This window comes from Phoca vitulina, unplaced genomic scaffold (genome assembly GCF_004348235.1).
Source record: "Phoca vitulina isolate PV1807 unplaced genomic scaffold, GSC_HSeal_1.0 scaffold12, whole genome shotgun sequence".
NCBI classification, from domain to species: domain Eukaryota; kingdom Metazoa; phylum Chordata; class Mammalia; order Carnivora; family Phocidae; genus Phoca; species Phoca vitulina.
In genome coordinates this window covers 25,355,701-25,376,822 of record NW_022589715.1, presented here as the reverse complement: position 1 = coordinate 25,376,822, position 21,122 = coordinate 25,355,701, and the positions used below count along the sequence as shown (strand labels likewise).

General features: G+C 39.3%; 1 protein-coding gene across 3 annotated transcripts in view; it reads right to left on the bottom strand.

Moving 5' to 3' along the window:
* The window catches only part of PAIP2B (poly(A) binding protein interacting protein 2B), a 33,354-nt gene that overhangs the window by 6,957 nt on the left and 5,275 nt on the right, over nt 1-21,122 (bottom strand). For 2 of the 3 annotated variants that reach the window (XM_032410748.1, XM_032410749.1), the window contains exon 2: nt 1,254-1,402. In XM_032410748.1, coding sequence (XP_032266639.1) covers nt 1,254-1,391 — 138 coding nt within the window. In that variant the 5' untranslated portion in view covers nt 1,392-1,402. Of the gene's footprint in view, nt 1-1,253; nt 1,403-21,122 lie in introns of those variants that run through there. The other variant, XM_032410746.1, reaches the window with a different exon arrangement.

The window sequence follows — 21,122 nt, the reverse complement described above, 5'->3', positions numbered from 1 at the left end:
ACGGTCCAGTCTGCAGATTAAGTGTGGTTTTAACAGGCTCTGGGCCTCACATTTGGCCATCCCCTTCCTGCGGGCTAGTGGCGACCGATTCATAGCTCACTAGCACCACCATCAGAGGGGAAGTCAAGCAAAAATAATCACCCAAACTAGCCCATACACTTATTCATGAATTCAAAAGTCACCAGCAGCACAAGACGTAAAAATAGTCTTCAACATTACAATTAGCCACACCGATCTCAAGTAAATTAGATAGTTACGAAGTACTTAAAGTAACAACCACCACAAAATATTTCCAAGCCGTAAGATTTAACATGACTGCTCAAGATCTGCCTTGCCTCTACCCGAGAGCATGACAGTGTGCTCCTCCTTAGTAAATCTACCCTCATTCACAGGTACACAGAAATGGTTACCCGGGCACAGGGATGTGACTGCAAGCATGATCTATGAGCTAGTCCCACAAATCATGACACAGTGAGCTGACTGGGGGCGGGGGGGACTGCCGGCTGCCCCACTAAACTTGTTTCCTTGTTCCCAGAGCACCAGGCTGTTCAGTTAAAACTGCATTTCCTGTCTCCCATGCTGGTGATGGCCACGTAACTATTCATCATGTAATGTCTTCCCGAAGGGATGTGAACACTTTGGCATCACTTGGTCAAAAGGAGTCCCTTCCTTGGCCTTTACCTCTCCCCCTTTCCCAGTGGCTGGACTTCCAGTTATCCTTCAGCTACTCAGCTGATCAATGCCCTGGCCAGGCTGGAGCAACACCATCGGAGAAGCGTGTGGTCGCAGAATCACTGTCTACCTAGAATGCCTACCTTGAGCTATTAATGTCACGGGGATACAAGACAATGGATTACTGCTGAGTCTTTGTTCAAACGGTCTAGCCTTTCCCCACCTAACACACTTCTCCATCTCAGACGTACGTTCTGCCAGTGCCTGCGTCCCCACGTGGGGAGCATGCCAGGCTGGCCCGTCTGCACACAGCTGCTGTTCCCCAGAAGTCTATACCACATCACCATGGCATGAGATCCTCTTGCAATCAATGTGTGGCAAAGTATCAGTATCTTCCTCCAAAGTACCCTACTCTGGTGTCTTACCAGCTGAAGAGGCTTCTTGGGTGAGCGCAGACCAGGCCTCCATGCATTTTTAAATTATTCTCAAGCTGATAAACCCATTTCTTTTGTTATAGATGGATGGTAAAATACTATAGCTGTTGAGTTACATGCATCTTAGCTTTCCACTTCTTTTTTTACCTGTCTGTTGAAATCTTCTTCGTTCTCCATCCACATGTACTCTGCAAATGGGTTTTCCTTCTCATCGTGCCCATTTAATCCCTGATCTTCCTTGGATTTTACATTAGGTGATGTATTTGCTACACTGGATCCATTCATTATGACAGAACCTAAACAGAAGCAAAAGAAAGGATCAAGGGAATGAAAATCTAGAACAACCAGATTCTTCCAGAAGCTTCTAAAGTTCTAAGTCAAAGTTATTACCTATAGATGAACAGAAACTATTAGTCTGTAACTGTTAGAAAACTAACCATATTCTGCAGTTATCAACTATACAGATGTAGAATTCTTAAAGAGTTAAAAGAAAAAAAGTGTCTAGGCTCAGTTAGCCTTTCTAGGCAAATGGGAGGGGGAGATCTTTTCAAGTCCATTTTTTGCAGGTTCTAGAACCTAATCAAGGTCACACAGCTTCCTTAATGTTTAAATAGGTAGAGGAAATGCGCTCTTTTTTTTTTTTTTAAGATTTTATTTATTTGACAGAGAGAGACAGTGAGAGAGGGAACACAAGCAGGGGGAGTGGGAGAGGGAAAAGAGGCTTCCCACTGAGCAGGGAGCCTGACGTGGGACTGGATCCCAGGACCCTGAGATCATGACCTGAGCCAAAGGCAGATGCTTAACCATCTGAGCCACCCAGCGCCCCGAGAAAATGCATTCTTAATGAACACTGTGAATGACTATGCCTTATTCTGATTCTCAAGCTGTTTTTCTATAAAACATATTTCAAAAAATAATACATGCTCATTGTATTGATAAACAAAAAGGAGAAAATTAAGGTTACCAGAGTTAACCAACTATCCAGAGTTAAAAACTGTTAACAACATAGTGCATATAACCTTTCTGACTTCCCCTAGGTGTATGTAGACACATAGACACACACACACATCCCCCAAGCATCCATCCTTAGAGTAACAGCATGATGCTCTATCATTTGCCTTTTCTCATTTCTGTGTTAATACTACCAAACTGTCTTTTGGGGTATTTCCAATGTTTCCATGTTATAAAGATCAGATGAACTTCTTGTGTTCATCTTTTTCAATGTTTTCCTTAGGATAACTCCTAGAAACTGAACTGCTATATTGGAAACTATGTTTGCTTTTTTTAAGGCTCTTGATTTATTGCCACACTGCCATGAGAATTTAAATTCCCACCAGTAGGATATCAGTGCCTATTCCTCTGCACTGAGTATTATTATTTTTTAAGCCACTGCCAATCTCTTAAGAGAAAAATTGTCATTTATGGTTTACATTTACATTTCTGTGATTTTTTACTGAGACTGAATATTTTGAGATATACTTACCGGTCATCTGAGTTCTTATTTTGTCATTTTTCTGCTCAAGTATTTTCACCATTTTTCTATCAGGGTATGTATCTTTTATCTGCTATAAGGACTTTTATTATATTTGTCATAATTTTTATTTTTCATTAAAGAACTTATAAATTAAAAATACTATATTTGTTTTGTTTGCTTAATTTTTTGGTGGCAGTTTTTGCTGGCCTTAATTTTTGTCTACATCTTGTGTGAGTGTTGGCCTATGGCTTTTTAAAGTACATACGTATTTTTTTAATTGCTTACACTTGGCTTCCAAATCCACACTGATGTGTTTGCTGTCATCTGGAATGTGTCTTTTTTCTGTTCTTTATTTAAATCTTAACCATTCTTCAAAAATCATTGTAGTCTTTACTCACTGCTTCCCTCCTCTACCTTCCTGTACCTTGTGAGCTTGGAGTTCATACTACTTAACTATTCTGTTTCATATGCATAATTTTTCTCTTTCCAATTAGATTCTCAATTTGTGAAAATCAAGATGGAGGCTTATAATCTCAATCTCAAATCCATCTCCTCCCCCATCCTCCTTGAGGCATCTTTAAGTTTTCTTTAACAATTTTTTTCCTCACTCATTTCCATCATGGCAACATTCATGAAAAAGTCTTTCTCTGCTTCTGGGTACACTAAAAAATTATTGCTTACTCCCCTTTAAAGTTCTTGCAATTTTCTAACCTGTTATGAACATTAGAAAATCTAATCTTCTTAGGGCGCCTGGGTGGCTCAGTTGGTTAAGCGACTGCCTTCGGCTCAGGTCATGATCCTGGAGTCCCTGGATCGAGTCCCGCATCGGGCTCCCTGCTCGGCAGGGAGTCTGCTTCTCCCTCTGACCCTCCCCCCTCTCCTGTGCTCTCTCTCATTCTCTCTCTCTCAAATAAATAAATAAAATCTTAAAAAAAAAAAAAAGAAAATCTAATCTTCTTAAAAGACAAGGGAGAATTGTGATGAGTAAAAAATTAGATGAAAAATCAACTCATTGATATTTCAAAAAGAATTTCATTTATGACAGAAACCATTTAATTCACTGCTGGTTTAAGTAGGGCACCTAGTATAAAACATATTGGTTTAACACATTTTAAATAGAGACAAAAGAAATCAATGATTATTCCAAACACTTCTTATAATAATAATTCTATAAGCCTAAAGAAGGTAGGAAACCAGTTCTTTAATTTTACCACCTCCATCTGCAACATAACAATGACAGAAGCAAGTCTGCTCTAACTTGCCAGGGCAACTCCATGACTAAGTAGGGTATCCCTAAGCACAGAGACTCTTCAAGGACCTGACCCTTGCTGGGTAGCAGGTTAAACAGTATTGTATTTCCAAAGACTCATTTGGCAATTGGTTACAACCAGCACAGTGATTTCTCCCCATCAGTATGGAAATCACCCAGAGAGAACCAGCATTCAGTTTTCTAAAATATCTGCCTTTGCCTAAAAAATAGATCCTAAGTGCACATGACCGTAAGGAAAAAGAGAAGACAGATAAACAAAGAATAGAATAACCCATCTAATTCCAGAGTGAGGTGGAGCGCAGAGAGCAAACCGCAGGATGCTGTGGTTCATGAGAAAGGGAACGGAAATGTACCATAATCCCAAATTGGGGATGTTACCCAACTTAATGCAAACACTTTGGAGAAGCTGAAAACACTGTGATATGGGACAGTTAATACTAGGAAAGTGGTTCTCAGGAGGCTATACAGTGTTGATTTGTAGTCTATACCATTCTACCTGTGTTTTCCACACAATTTTCCACACAACTGGAAAGCTTAGGTTTCCCTAAATAGAAGCAATCCAACAACTTAATTTGTATAATGTTTAACAATTTATTTTTTAAAATATTTTATTTATTTATTTGTCAAAGACAGACAGAGAGAGAGAGAGCACAAGCAGGGGGAGCAGCAAGTAGAGGGAGAAGCAGGCTCCCTGATGAGCAAGAAGCCTGATGTGGGGCTCAATTCCAGGACCATGGGAGTATGACCTGAGCCAAAGGCAGACGCTTAACTGACTGAGCCACCCAGGTGTCCCTAATGTTTTAACAATTTATAAAGTACTTTCATATCTATGTTCTGACTTCAGGCACATAATCTGTCCAACTTCATTCTAAAACAAAACAAAACAAAACAAAAACATCCAGATAGTGCTATACGTAAGACCAAAGAAGGTACCAGATTCAAGGGTTAAGCAACTTGAGTTGCTGGGTTAGCTCAAGAATAACACTGGTTTGTGGGCCTACTGGGTGACAATGCACTGGTGCTTAACGTGCCCCTAGACTTTAGTAGTGGAGTGGGAATGGGGAGATTTTGCTGGATACTGGTAAATCCTACGTAAGGCATTTGAGGAATGCCTTCCAACTCGGGGAAGACACCAGGTAAGACAAGACCACTGCCCATAACTTCCCTGACTTTCCTGCCTCCAGAGTTTCATGTAACATTCTCTTCCTGTTCCCAGCTCCTCTCTAGTTCACCATCCACTATGCTTGCCCTCTAAGTATCCAGTATTTTCCTAACTATCCTATTTTGACCTTTGATGTTCATTATTTCACTTGATCCTCACCCACATCAAGGTACATTATGTGTCATCCTAGTGTAGTGGGGACAAAGAAAACACCCCCAGAGCTTCCAGAGATGGGGGAAATGCCTGGGTACATAAGTAGGATCACAAATCAGAATGGCTGCCATGTTGTCAGCTATGTTATGGTAGAGAGGCCCATGTGACAAGGAACTGAATCCTGCTAACAACCATGTGAGTGAGCTTAGTTCATCTTTCCCCAGTCAAGGCTTCAGATGAGACAGCCATCCCAAGTGATAACTTGACTGTAACTTCATAAGAGACTGTGAGGTAGAAGCATACCCAGCTAAGCTGCTCCCAGATTCCTGACCCACAGAAACTGTGAGATAATAAATGTTTGCTGTTTTAACCTGCTAAACTTTGCAGTAAGTTGTCACATGGCAATAGATAATACAGGTATTCAATAAACAATGACAACTAGTTCTGCCGTACAAACCATCAGTTGCCACATCTTTCCTCTTATCTATCTAGAGAACAGGCGTGCGGTTTGAAGTAGGTCACGGTTTGAGAAGTTCTTTAAGAATTAAACCTCAACAGTAGATAAAAGAGTTTATGTCTGGCCTGCCTCTATATTGCATTATGAAATCTGAGAACTATTTGAAACTTATTCCCCCTCTACCTCATTTTCTCTTATACACATGCAAACATCCCAAAAATGGAAAATAAGAGTTGTCATTTTGGATTAAGATGGGAAAGCATGTAGCCAGCACAGAGTCAAAATAGGGGTGCTAAGGTCCGCTAGGCATTTGATTTAGCACTTTACCATGGTCAAGGGTTCATGTCTAAAATATTGGGCTTGAAATAGGGCCCTCAGTTCCCAACCATAAAGAACTTCAGGACTTTTAATGTGCCTAGGACATTTCTACAATGCTTCATCAGTTCAAAACTTTGAATACCCACAACTTTCAGATCCAATGCGCTCATACCAGAAACTAGCTGTTCTTTGAACCTGAGGTTTTTTCAGAAGCCAGAAACCTGGATTGTGCCCATGATAACAGCTTGACTCTGAAGAATACTTGGGACTTTTGGCTGAATTATATGGAAAAAGTCTATTGAGCAATTTCTATAAAAACTAGTCTCTACTATTCTGTTTCCTACAGGTTTGTGAACTTCTTTCAGTCTGGTTAGTACCATTTTTAAATTAAATATTGTGAATAGCAGTTTAAAATGTTATTTTAGTTCAAATATGTGGCACTAGATTTGAGTTTGGTCCATTCTCAATTATGTCTTAGCAACTTAGGTCATTAGATGCACTTACTCATTAATATTGGGTGCCTATTTACCCTAGACACTGTGCTTGACTTGTGCTTTGACAGGGTATACAGTCCTTGCCCTGGTGGTATTTACATTCTGTCAGGAGAGAGACAAACAAATTAAGGATAATTATGATCCAACATGGACAAAGGCAAAGTAGAACTAGAAAACAACGGGGACAGTGGGAGGGACCTAATCAAGTCTAAGAGTGAGGGATGGTTAGGAAAGGTTTCCCTGAGCAAACAACACTTTCTTTGATACCTGAAGAATATAAGTTAACTAGCAATAGGGAAAAGAGGGTGTATGGGCCAAGTGTAAGAACCCCAAGATGCGCCACTTTGGCATAAAGATTATTTTGAGATAAAAGCAGCTGAAACCCAGCAGATTCAGGAAAAGCTCTTTACCTCCCCCTCAATTGCCTAAATTTACATTGGAAAGAAGAGCCTGTACCAGGAAGAGAGCTACTAACAAAGATTCCTCTTTACCTAAGAAATTTATCTGTATAACAGGGCAACCTTTGTTTCCAAAACATCTCCTCTCATTATCCTGCTAAAGGCCTTCCTCCCCTTTGCATCCTCAGACTCCTACCCCTCTCCTTAACACAGGATGTCATGTAAGCTTCAAGTCACCCATCTTTGGAATTTATGTCTGTGTGGATTCCCATACATATGAAACTAAATTTGATTGCACCTGTTGCATCATGTGAATTTAATTCTTAGTCCAGCCAGAAGAACCTTGGACCAAGGAAAATTTCTTCCTTCCCAATGAGGGAAACACATGTGCATAGATTCAGAGGCAGGAAAGAACTCTCAGGAAATACAAGAAGGTAGGGATGCATATAGTTGGAGGGTCAAAGGAGAATGGCTAGGAAGAGAGATGAAGTTGCAGAGACAGATGGGGCCAGATCATGTAGAACATTAGAGGCTACATGAAAGATTTTAAATTTTATCCTAAAAGCAATGAAAGCCTTCAAAAAGGGTGTCCAGCAGCACAGTGATATGATTCAATTTACATTTTGAAATTACTCCAGCTGCCATATGGAAAATGGATTGGAGAGACTGACAGTGGATAATGGGAGCTAATGCACTAATCCAGATGGAAAAATGGTGGCTGCTTAAGACTAAGGTAATGGCAGTAAGAAGAGAGTAGGCAGATTCTGAAACTATTTTAGGTTGTTTTTGGTGATGGACGTGGGGAGATAAGAGTGAGGGAAATATCAAGGATAACTTTGGCACAAGCAACTAGGTGGATGGTAATGTCATTCACTGAACTAAGGAATTCTGTGGGAAGGGCAAACTTTTCTTGGGTGGTGATGAGGAGTGGGGGTAAAAGGGGTGATGTGTTCTATTTTGGATATGTTAAATTTGTGAAGCCACTGAAACACTCAAATGACTATGTTAAGTAGGTTATCTATATGCATCAAGAATAGGAAAGGTCTGGCTAAATAAAGCAATTTGGAGTGGTCGTTTATATAAATGGTCATAGAAATCATGGGGCTAGAAGATATTACCGAGAGAGAAAGGGCAAAGTGAGATGAGAAGAGGATCCAAGATCTGATACATGTGAACATTTTCAAAAGTCAGGTAGAGAAGGAGGAGAATACAGAAAAGGAAAGTGAGAAGACGCCATAGAGTTAAGAAGGAAACCAGAAAAAGAGTATGGCATCACAGAAATCAAGGGAAGATAGAACTCCATATAGTGAGTTGAATGGTAGCCCCCCAAAAGATGTCCACATCCTTATCCCTAGAACCTGTGAGGCCACCTTATTTGAAATAGGGTCTTTGCAGATGTGACTAAATTAAGAACACTGAGACAAGAAGATCATCCTGGATTATCCCAGTAGGCCCTAAATCTAATGACAAGTGTCCTTATAGAAGAAAAGCAGAGAAGAGAAGGAGGCAATATGACCATGGAGGTGGAGATTGGAGTGATGTGGCCACAAGTTAAGGAATGCCTACAGCCACCAGAAGCTAAAGAGGCAAAGAACAGATTTTCCCTCTCCTAAAGCCTCCAGAAGGAGTGCAGTCTGGATGACACCTTGATTTTTTACTTCTGACCTCCAGAACTGCAAAAAAATACATTTATGTTGGTTTAAACTACCAGTTTGTGGTAATTTGTTACAACAACCACAGGAAACTAATAAATCCAGTAAGGTAGGTGTGTTGAAGGCTTCTGAAAGGTCAAGAGGAAGGCTGAGGAATATCCATAGAATTTAGGACCATAGAGGTCTCTGATGACCTTAATGAGAGCAGTCTCCATGAAGAGAAATGAGGAAGAAAGCCAAATGGAGGGTGTGTGAGTTGTATGTGACAGGAAGTATTAGATAACTCCTTCAAGGAGTCTAGCTGCCAAGGAAAGGGGCAGAAATGGACAGAAACTAGAGGGGTGAGAGGTCCCTGGAAACTTTTTTTTTTTTTTTTTAAGATTTTATTTATTTGACAGAGAGAGAGAGAGACAACGAGAGAGGAAATACAAGCGGGGGAGCGGGAGAGGGAGAAGTAGGCTTCCCGCGGAGCAGGGAGCCCGATGCGGGGCTCGATCTCAGGACCCTGGGGTCATGACCTGAGCCGAGGGCAGACGCTTAACGACTGAGCCACCCAGGCGCCCCTGGAAACTATTTTTAATGACTGGAGAGTCTAGAGCTTATTTAAATGTTCATAGAAATGGTCTAGTGGAAAGGGAGAGGCTACAGAAACCTGAGAAAGAAGGAATGACTGATTGTGTGGGCCATGGGAAGGCAGGAAGGGATACTTAACTGTTCACTTTTTGAAAAGCTCATTCATTCCCTGATTCAAAATCTAAATGCCAGGGATTCTTAATTAGTAATAGATAGTTGCAAGATGAGCATGTAGTCAGAGCTGAGAGAAGAAGAGCATCAAGAGAGAGATTTTATCCATCACAAAGCCATATGAAACATCCTTACTCCATGGCAGGATATTTTACTTCCCTGGCGGCAAGAATGCTTAGGCCCTTGTTGGGGAGGAAACAATTTTTATCCACCTTTCAAGATTCTTCTAGCTGGTCTAAGAATCAAACAGACATGAGACAGATCAGCAGGAGAAAAATCAAAAGTTTAACATGTACACCTCATGTAGATATGGGAGAGACCCAGGAAAACTCAGTAACTCACCAAAATGGTTAAAGGCATCACCTTAAATACCACCTCCAGCTAAAGACAAAAGAAAATGTTGGCGGTGGGAAGTCAGTTATGGAAGTTTACAAGAAAAGCACAGTAAACAAGAGTAAGGTTGTTACACAGATTTAAGTCTGCCTTAAGATTTAAGTCCATCCCTTCTCCATTAATAAAAGTTCCTAGAGATTTAGAGTCATCCCCTTCTTCCTGGTACTGAGGGAGACTATAACAAATAGAGATTTCCCTTATAAAAGTAAATGTCTCGGGGCGCCTGGGTGGCTCAGTTGGTTAAGCGACTGCCTTCGGCTCAGGTCATGATCCTGGAGTCCTGGGATCGAGTCCCACATCAGGCTCCCTGCTCAGCAGGGAGTCTGCTTCTCCCTCTGACCCTCCTCCCTCTCATGCTCTCTGTCTCTCATTGTCTCTCTCGCAAATAAATAAAATCTTAAAAAAAAAAAAAAAAAAGTAAATGTCTCTATTCAGTTTTCAGAGCTTCTTTTGGATCTGCAGTTTCTTAAAAATAAACAGCTTGAAGGGCGCCTGGGTGTCTCAGTTGGTTAAGCGACTGCCTTCGGCTCAGGTCATGATCCTGAAGTCCCGGGATCCCACATCAGGCTCCCTGCTTGGCGAGGAGTCTGCTTCTCCCTCTGACCCTCCCCCCTCTCATGCTCTCTCTCTCTCTCTCTCATTCTATCTCTCAAATAAATAAATAAAAATCTTTAAAAAAATAAAAACTAAAAAAAGAGTAAAAAAATAAATAAATAAACAGCCTGAAATAACCAAGATGTCAAAGGGGCATATCTTGGGGTGGCTAAAAATTTTTTTTTAAGATTTTATTTATTTATTGACAGAGAGGGATAGAGATGGCGAGAAAGAGAGCACAAGCAGGGGGAGCTGCAGGCAGAGGAAGAGGGAGAAGCAGGCTCCCCGCTGAGCAAAGAGCAGGTTGTGGGGCTCAATCCCAGGACCCCGGGATCACGACCTGAGCCGAAGGCAGCCACTTAACCGACTGAGCCACCCAGGCACCCCGGGGTGGCTAAATTTGCTCCCTTTCATCCCCCAAGTATAAATCTCCCTGCTTGGACAGTTGCTGGATAAACCTACCAATCTCCGACTTTCTGGGTTTCTTTTTGTTTCCTCTTCTAATTTTTTGTAGGGTTGTGTGTGCATGTGAATGTGTGTGTTTTATTTTAAAGCTATATAAGCAATACAAGAAATAATTTCATAAAGCCTTTTAAATTCATGTAGAACATATTTTTGTATACCACGTTATACTTTGCACTAAAGTAATCTCTCTGTTTCCTTGTTCGACAAAGTATTCTTTTACTAAGTAAATAAACCCATCAACTTTTCTCCATCATTTGGTAGAAGATCCGAGTGGAAAGAAGCAGGATGAGTAGTTCGGCTTTTTTGGGGAGTGAGGTGGGAAGAACGTGTAGAATATGTACGTGGTGATTAAAAAACAGGTTCCAGGTCAACCTCTAATTAGAATGATATTGTCTCTTCTATTTCCATTTCATTTGTTCTTGGAGAAGCTGCATGAACTTTAACAAAAAATAAATAAGTAATCACCTTGCTAAGCTTTCCTATGCTGACCTCAATACACAAATGCTCCAATAGTTATCTTCCCTTTGATGCAAGAAAAGGGCTTGCAAATAGAATGTCAATGTGCTTGTTAAGCACACAGAAAACTTAACTTACCTGTAATTAGAAGCTGACAAGACACTTTCAAAAGCTTATTAGCATACTCAAATAGGATTAAGAATGCAGTTAGCAAATGTCCAGAAGGCATATTCTTATTCGGTAGTTCTCAGTCTCTAGAGTACATTAGACTCACCTGGAAGCTTTTCCACATCATACCTTTCATACATTATAATTTGTTAGGCCCAAGCCAACATTTGTGTTTTTGCCTGTTAACTGCCATAGGTTATTACAAGTATAGAAAGACTAAACACTAAGAACAATTCCTCCAATAAAGTAGCAAATTCCAAATGGAATAATCCAAATCCCAATTATCCTAATTCCTACATCAGGAGCTCCCAAATTAGTGAATGCTCTTTGCAAAAAACAAAAAACCCCAAAACACAGTCAAGTAAATTCATTTCTCTGAGAAGACCTATTTAACTTTAACTACCAAGCATTTCCCTAATCAATTAATTGCCTTTATTATTCATTTATTACATTTTTAATCTAGCACCTATTAACAACCCACAAACTTTTAGAAACAATGCCTCAAGGATGCCTGTGATATTATCCTATTGGAAATGTACAAAACAGACATAAAATACACTCCATAAAATATTTAAAGCCACTTCTAAGACAGAATCAACAGACTTGCCTACCTACTTGCTTACATCAGTGGTAAGCTCTCTGTACCCCAGAGGTCTGCCCTCAAGTTCTACTTCCCCAGGTAAAGGCCATCAATTGTCCTCCCAGGATAACATCAAATGGTGGTCATTACAGGGACCCTGACTTCTCCATATCCAGCTCCAGATGGATATATGCTATTAACAGGGGAAACATTCTGAACTGAAGTCTTTAGCAGATTACACTAATCAAAAACATTGTTATGGGCAAATTATTACATATGAAATAGGTGTAACTTTTCCCAATCACAAAATAAAGGCCTCTAAATGTCTTAGACTAATCTGATGACACTTTAACTTGTCTTTTAAATGCACAGCAATATCAGAAATGCCACTGTAGAAACCTGAATATAATCTCTGCCTACAGTCTCCCATACCTCCACCATTTCACATTTGATTACACCTATACTTTAGTGATTATTATTCATTTGTTTTGGGGCCAGTCTATTTATAACCTTAGAAGTTTCTTGAGGGCAAGAATCAAGTCTTTACAGCTTTTAGTGTGCCTCTGTGTGCCCACCAGGTCCTCAATAATTTGACTAAGTGCCATTTTCAGAATGCTGTATTCTAAATCTCATTTCCTAGGAAGGAAGCCCATGCCCTTAGGGGCTATGATCTGTGGTTAAGCATTCTTCACTGAGTATTAAGAGATATTCCCCACAGCGAGGGACAACATAACTCAGGAATCTGTTTTTGACAGGTTAAATTACTCTTGAGGAGGAAAAAATTCTTATTTCTATTCTAGAAAATATTTTTTATATATTCTTGTTTACTATTTTAGCATTTAATAACACTAGGTGGCTATAATAGTCTCCTCATGAGTTGTAGCCTAGGCATAAAAGCTTGCCACAGTGCAGTTATTTAAACTGGAGGAAATTCATACCATGGATTCTCAATAGATATCACCAAAGGGGACCACATGCTCATTTTATCTGATATATTTTTGGAAAAAAGGATTGTCTGCCACAGCAAAGTGGGAAGAAAGTAGCCAACCACTCTAAATACATATGTAATGAGGTCGAGAAAACTGTTTTCACTACAAGTTTTTTCAGAAAAGGTACCATTTTGGGTAGAGAAACTCCTTGAAAATTAATTTGGGGTAGAAGGAGAGTACTTGAAGGACCAGAGTAAGAGAAATGCTCCATAGGAGAGAGGGGAATGTTTCCCTAGGGGGATAAGGGGGACACGGTGCTGGAACACAACAAAGAAGAAAAAATGAGTCCGGAGTGGTACATTTCAGATAGTGGGAGGCTTTACACCGTGTAATGTAGTCTCCACTCTAAGACTCAATGTTCAGCTAACTACTAGGGCCATATAAAGCTTAGGAGCTGATGGATTTTTTGGTGTGGAAACCACTGAAAGGCAGGATTTGATGTCTAAATTATAGAGGCAGACCAGAAGTCAGTTGTGATATGGGAAAGTACTTGAAGCAAGTTTACCCAGATGTCTAAGGGAAAAAGAGGGCACCATAGGACACTTACATTACAAAAAGGAAACAAGTAATCTACCCAATACAAGGGGAAAAGACAAGAATAAAATAACAGCTCTTCTAAGTACTTCACTAACATTCTCTCTTTAACGTTCACAAGGATTTTTTGAGGTAGGTGCTGACATTATCCCTGCTTTTCAAATGAATTCTCCACCATTCAGAAATTTATTAAACACCTTGCCTAAGGGATAATGTAGTAAGAGCCAGAATTGGGGCTTAAGTTTAGGTCTTCTGTCCCTAAAGCTCATGCTCTTAGCTACTACCTTACCCTCTTACACTTCCCACTTTAGCTCCAGAATGCTTATGATATAAAACTCTAAATTTTCTCAAATATTGCTAATGGAAGTGGGGGAACCAGGCTGAAGAAAAATGCTATTCAACAAAAGGACTAGGTCTTTGGAAGGAAAATAGGAGCAAGGTCATATCACATGCTGGTGCATTTAAATAAAAATAAATTGTGTTCTCTACCATAAACAAACAAAGCTCCATTTAATTTGAAGCTTGCAAGTCCTTTTAGGATGAGAAAGCAGACCCCCAAACATGTATATAATCCCTTATGCATAATTCCAACATCCAAAAAGCTCTAAAAACTAAAAATTTTCCATATGCTTTACGTCAAAACTCAGATGACATTAAAACTTGAATTGATGTGAAGCTATATATAGCCTGCATTTATCCCACTTAGTGTGAATACTCCTGTTTTGCTCAGAAATACTAATGTGTGTGACTAAGGGTGCTGCAACAGACCATGGGGGCATTACATAACACACAGAGAAAGCATCTCTCTAAAATTTGAAAAATTCTGAATTCTTAAACTCATATAGCCAAAGGTTTTAGACCCTCTATGGGCTTGTATTCCAAAGTATTTCATTTTATTTTGTTTTTAAGATTTTTATTTATTTTTTGACAGAGAGAGAGACAGCGAGAGAGGGAACACAAGCAGGAGGAGAGGGAGAGGGAGAAGCAGGGAGCCTGATGCAGGGCTCGATCCCAGGACTCTGGGATTATGACATGAGCCAAAGGCAGACGCTTAATGACTGAGCCACCCAGGTGCCCCTCCAAAGTATTTTAAAAACAATTTCTAAGAATGATGAGATTGGAGGTACTTAACCTTCAGGATCTCACAGGCCAGTAAATTTTCAAAAATATTTTGAAGAAAACATAGAGTTACAATTTTTAAAAACTAAGTAAGGATGATAAAAATATCCTATCAACGTCATTTTATAAAAGGATATTTTCAACACCAAAAAACACAGGGAGGCCTTAATTCAATGCAAAAGACAATTCTTTAAATTGAATAAATTTACCTTTATGGACAACACTCTGTGGCCCTACTTTTTCTTATTTCACCACAGGCTGGTGAAAATTCACTGGAGACCAGCACCATTCTGGTCAGAGGCATAAAGCCCAGCTGGCTACAAAATAAAATTGCTTCAGGAAATGGTCCAAAATGCAGTCCCTGAAGCTCCATCCTAGGAGAAGGTCTAGGCCACATCTATATTATGTTTTAGAAAGCTTGTGGGTTGTCTTTGATATGCAGCCAAGCTTCAGAACCACTGGTCTAGTCTGTAGGATCTAGTTCCACCTTTTTTTCCCTCTCCTCAATTCTTTTCTGAGGGAATAAGGAGAGCAAAACAGAAATGTTTCCAAGTAGGGAATCTGCCCAACCCATTTTTTTTTTTTTAAGAGTTTATTTATTTGAGAGAGAGAGTTAGAGAGAGCATGAGAGCGGGGTGAGGGGCAGAGGGAGGAGCAGACTCCCTGCTGAGCAGGGAGCCAGATATGGGACTCAATCCCAGGACCCTGGGATCATGACCTGAGCTGAAGGCAGATGCTTAACTAACTGAGCCACCCAGGAGCCCCTGCCCAACCCATTTTTTATAATACCAGTTATTCCTCCAATAGTCAATGCTGGACCAGCTCGTCAACTTGCAAATTGAGGTTGTTAGCAGTGGAACAACAGAAATTAGGTAGTAGACAAGCGAGAAAAGCCTGCTGAAGCAAAACTCCTCTATGAAAAGGTGTGGGTTCCAGAGTTTCTTTCTCTTCAACTCAAAGATTCTATGTGATGCCTAAATTCAGCACAGGTAATATTTGTCTTTGCTGGAAAAAAAAAGTAATTTAAAAAATATATGTGTGTATGAATATGTATTTATACGTGTGTGTGTGTGTATCTATCTAATCCTTCATAGCCGTCTTCTGTGTCCAGCTGCTACGCCAGGTCTATGATTTTGACTTTCATTTTTCATCTTTGGAGGGATTACAAAAATCGCTAATTTACCTCAAACAATATAATGACAAATCATAAAAACAGTTGAAAATCCACAGCATGCTTGATGTTTGATGCAGCAGACTACATTCTCCAACATTCCAAAAGATAAAAATTAATTCCAATAATTTTTTTTCTGGCAAAAAGTTTCTCTTATTCCCTTGCTATTGTTTTAAAAAACTCTTAAGAATGCACATAGCTAGTAACTTTAAAAGCACACAAAACTTTCAACAAGCTATCAAACTTCTGTCCCAGCTAAAAAAAATTAGCGGAACCTTCTAAAGCAAGGCTAAATGGTCAGTGACAGGGGAGATGAAAAGGACGTAAAAATAACGCCTATTCTCATGGGATTAATCACTAAATCCTATTTGACCAGAATCCCTTGGCCTCTAAGCTTTGCAAATGAAACAGCAATCTCTCACTAGAAATTCATCTAGGACTTCGAATCATGAAACAAGAATTGTTTTATGTCACTGTGTATTGCTGATTACCTGAATTCAACACTATGCTGGCAACAAGAGGGGTGAATCTTTCATGATTTGCCCCATAACCAGTTTATTTCTTATACTCCCAGACCAAATTCAGCTTTCTTCTAGAGCCAGAATTTGAATATTTAGTTAATATACAGCAGTGGTTCTCAAAATTTAGTCCCAGGCCCAGCAGCATCAGTACCACAGGGGAACTTGCTAGAAATGCAAATTCTCAGGCCCCACCCCAGACCTGTTGAATCAGAAACTCTGGGTGGGGCCCAGCCATCTGTGTTGTAATAAGCCCTCCAGCTGATTCTGAAGCATGCTCAAGTTTGGGAACCACTGACAGACAACAAGTAAAAAAAAAAATGTGATTCCTTCTGTTGGTCCAAAGCCAGGGGTGCCGTATATTCTATCTTGATAGGAAATAAAGACATCCAGTTAAAAGGCATAATCTCCGAGTGGGTTTTATTTTTGTGAGCTAAGTAAGAAAACAAGCTGCAATCTGAGATTTAGTCAAAAATGTATACTTAATGGGCATCAGTTCCCTTGCCGCTTGATTTCACACATTGCCCTTTACATCTTCTTATATCTAAAGTTCCAAAAAAGGATCTTCATAATGTAAGCCTCGGACACTTCAGGAATTATATAATAAAACATCAACTAGGTCTGAATATATCAAGCTTATTAGAGAAGAAAAGTGGAATTATTTGCTACACCTCAGAACTGTATTCAACAGGGAATTAGGGATTTCTTTTCACTTTTATACTTCCAAGTGAACACAATTAAACCAGAACACCCCATTCTTTAAAAGGTTCTAGCTTGGCAAAGTTTCACTGCATTACTTCTTGCTTTCAGTGGGGATAAAGCAGAGTCTTGGGAGGCCCATTTTGTATATCTGCAAGGCTGCAGAATAAAATAGTCACATCTGTTCAATACTGAAACAAAGGTCCCGTAAAACCTCAGATGGTGAGTGTAATACCTCGGCACTCGCCTAGGTCATAAAAAGACACCAAGAACACCACTATCACACAAAAGCAATTACATACTGTGCTCTTGTTTATACCAAAATCACTATGTTAAAACTTCATTTGCCCTAATATTATTGCATTTTAAAGAAGGGGGCAAGACCAGTCTGCAGTCCAGAAAGCACCGACTTTCAAAAAGCAGATAGTTCCCATGCAACTGTTTCAGAGCACAAATGAAGAGACCGTTCTAATGATTAGTTTACAGGTACCTCAATACATTAAACAGAACAAAAATAGCACAAAAGATAAACCACAGACCAATTTCCATGCTATAGACATACACTTTCAAATAAAACATGAACAAATAAAGTCAAGTAACTTATTTAAAAACAAAACAATAACACTGATCAATAGGATTCAGCCCAGAAATGTAAGGACAGTCTAAAATTACGAAATTAAAAATGTATTTTTTCACATTAGCAGGCAAAGGAAAAAAAACCTACATGAGCATCTCAGTAGTTGCCAGAAATATATATATCATGATTCTACCTTAAAAAATGTTTCTATGCATAAAAAAAGGTCTAAAAAGCAAAAAACCAGAATGTTTTGGATAGCAAAATGACAGATCTTTTTTTTTATATTTTGTTTTCTAATTATTATAAAGAAGAGTGTGACTTCTTTTATAATTAGGGAGAAATGTTTACATTTATACATATTTAAATCTCTTTCTTATTTTCCTCATGGGTATGTGTCACACATAGACTACAGGGCTTGAATTCCTGCCTCTTGAGGTCGATCAGCCCACTTCTGGGATGTGCACTGGACAAAGCTGCCCTATCTTCATTATTTTTATTTATTTATTTATTTGCAGGCGAGAGGCAGAGAGAGAAGGAGCAGGGGGCGGGGCAGAGTGAGAGGGAGAAGCAGACTCCCCACTGAGCAGGGAGCCCTGGGACTCTGGAATCATGACCTAAACTGAAGGCAGATGCTTAACCGCCTGACCCACCCAGGCGCCCTTAATCTTCATTATTTTTAAAGGTCCTCTAGTAGCAACACAGAAAAAACATAATTAGGTAAGTTAAAAAATATGAAAAGTATGATTACAATTGAAAAGAATATGTATACATTAAAAAATATACAAGTGAAAATGAAAAAGAAAGCAGCTACTGAAGCCATGGGGCGACCATCTGGAAACATTGTTTTCAGTTGTTTTATTGTGTTCAAAGTATTTTTTAAATATACAAAATTGAGTAAAGGAAGAAAAAAAGAAACCCTGCCAAACCCTTGCTACTGGGGCCACTCTTCCAATCTTTGCTACTGTTGTTATGTATTCATTCACCTGACATCAAAAAGATGGGCAGCCCCTCAGACCCTTTCTTCTTTCTCATAACCCCATTTCATTCATTCATTCACACATTTCTTGAAAAGGTAACAAACACAAACACATGATTCAAAAAAATGTTTTAAATATATATAAAGGCATATGGCGAAATCCTATCTCCACTCCTATTTCTTCCATTGGTTTCTTATATTATCATTTCAGAATTTTTTTGCAATTATAAGCAAATATAAATAAATGTACATTCTTATTCCACCCTTCTTTCTCTCTCAGCACAAAAAGGAGCATACCAAATACATGGTTGCATACTGTGCCCCTTTTTAAAAAAAATCACAATATATCTTAGAGCTCTTTTCCATCTGGTCAGTCCACAGTCTTCCTCATTCTTTTCTACAACTATCCAATATTCCATGATTTGCATGTACCACAGTTCAACCAGTTCCCTGCTGACAAACAATGGGATCATCCCTATCATGCTATTACAAACAATGCCAAGCGTAACCACATGCATACATCAAATTCGTTTCTGAATGTGCCTTTGATGAAGCTTCAGGAATGGTTCAAGATATTAGATGATTACAAGGTCACCTGTTCACCAGGCTGAGAAGTTAGCCCCTTTTCTAGTTCTCATTATATACAACATTATGTAGCAAAAGATGGAACGATTCCATGAATCAAGCAATTGTACTCTTAGGGGATTCATCTCATAAAAATAAAATGACTAAAACATGCAAATGAATGCATTTCTATAAAAAATGATGAATGTGAATAAAAAGCATATAATATACCCATCAAAATGTGAACCACTGCCTTAGTATGGTGGATCTATGGAGTATTTTGCAGCTCTCCACCCCCACCTTTTTGCCCATCAATGCTTTCTAATTTTACAAAAGTAATGTACTATTTCTGTAATATAAAATTAAAAACGATAAATAAAATGTTAATTCAAATTAAGCTGGATACATTCCTTTGGTCTGTCTTATATTTGTACAATGAGTGCTTCAGAGTTCCTAAAGTATGTTTATGTGCATCATTTAATTCTTATACTAACCCTATGTATTTTTATTCTATCAAAACGGAAAAGGAGGCAACAGATGGTTAGGCAGTTGAGCTCAAGGTCATTCAAATAGAAAGCTTGGCAGAGACAAATTTCAAACCTAGATCTTCTGACTGAAAATTCAGTGCACTTTCAAAAACATAACTGTTGCTTCCTTAATTTTAATAATACTTCAGGAGTTACTCACATAATCAGAATTTGACAGATGAATTAAAATTATATAGTATAAGGCCTCAGTCCCTAAAGCTCATATAATCAGATCTTATTGAAAGGAGAATGCTAGTGTATAATAACCAAAACTCCAGAGTTAGGAGAGGGTCTGGATGCTTCTAAATAAATTACCTAACTGGCAAAGTATATGTCTAATATGGCCCAAAATGAATGCATAATGAAAGTAACATCCCCTTAAGTTGGAAGATTCTCACCTTCAAGACAACCTTTGTCTTTGACTCCTGCTCTAGTCTGATCTCCAAACACCTCATGGAATTTCAAAATATGAATAAGCCATACCTTCAAGGGGGTGATTATAAAATATATATATTTTTAAGTTTGGGACTTACTGACCAAGTGATAATAAGTAAGGATGTATTCTTTCTCCCCAGTGTCTCTCCTTCTTTCCTATAAAATCCTACAGGTTAGGGGCGCTGGCTCAGTCAGTTAAGCGTCTGCCTTTGGCCCAGGTCATGATCCCAGAGTCCTGGGATGGAGGCCCCGCGTTGGGCTCCCTGCTCAGCAGGAGTCTGCTTCTCCCTCTCCCACTCCCCCTGCTTGTGCTTTCTCTGTCAAATAAATAAATAAAATCTTTTAAAAAAATTATACAGGTTATTTTATAATACACATGGAGACCACTGATAAATCTTGGTTTGTTAAAGTATATTTTAAAAAGATTTTATTTTTGGGGCGCCTGGATGGCTCAGTCATTAAGTGTCTGCCTTCGGCTCAGGTCATGGTCCCAGGGTCCTGGGATCAAGCCCCACATCGCGCTCCCTGCTGGGCAGGAAGCCTGCTTCTCCCTCTCCCACTCCCCCTGCTTGTGTTCCCTCTCTCACTGTGTCTCTCTCTGTCAAATAAATAAATAGAATCTTCAAAAAAATAAAAAAATAAAAAGATTTTATTTTTTTATTTTACATTTATTTTTACAGAGGGAGCGGGGGAGGGATAAGAGGGATAGGGAGAGAAAGAATCTTAAGCAGGCTCCACGCCCAGCACACAGCCCGATGCAGGGCTCAATCTCACAACCCTGAGATCATGACCTGAGCCAAAATCAAAAGTCAGATGCCTAAGTGACTGAGCCACCCAGGCGCCCCAAAGTATATTTAATTCATCATTCCTCAAACTATGTCTCATATAATTCTGTTCCAAAATATGATTAGATATGTTTCAGAGGGGTGGAAAGGAAAGACCATGGTTAAAGACAACATACCCCCTTTTGGAGATCCACAATTCACAGTGGACATTAATATAATAAAGGCTCTAGAGAATTCCTGCATCACAGAAACCTTTGTTTAACCCAGTTTATTTTGATATAAAATTCTTTTACTGTGGCATAACTATTTACATCTCGTGTTTAGACTAACTGCTTGAATAAAAG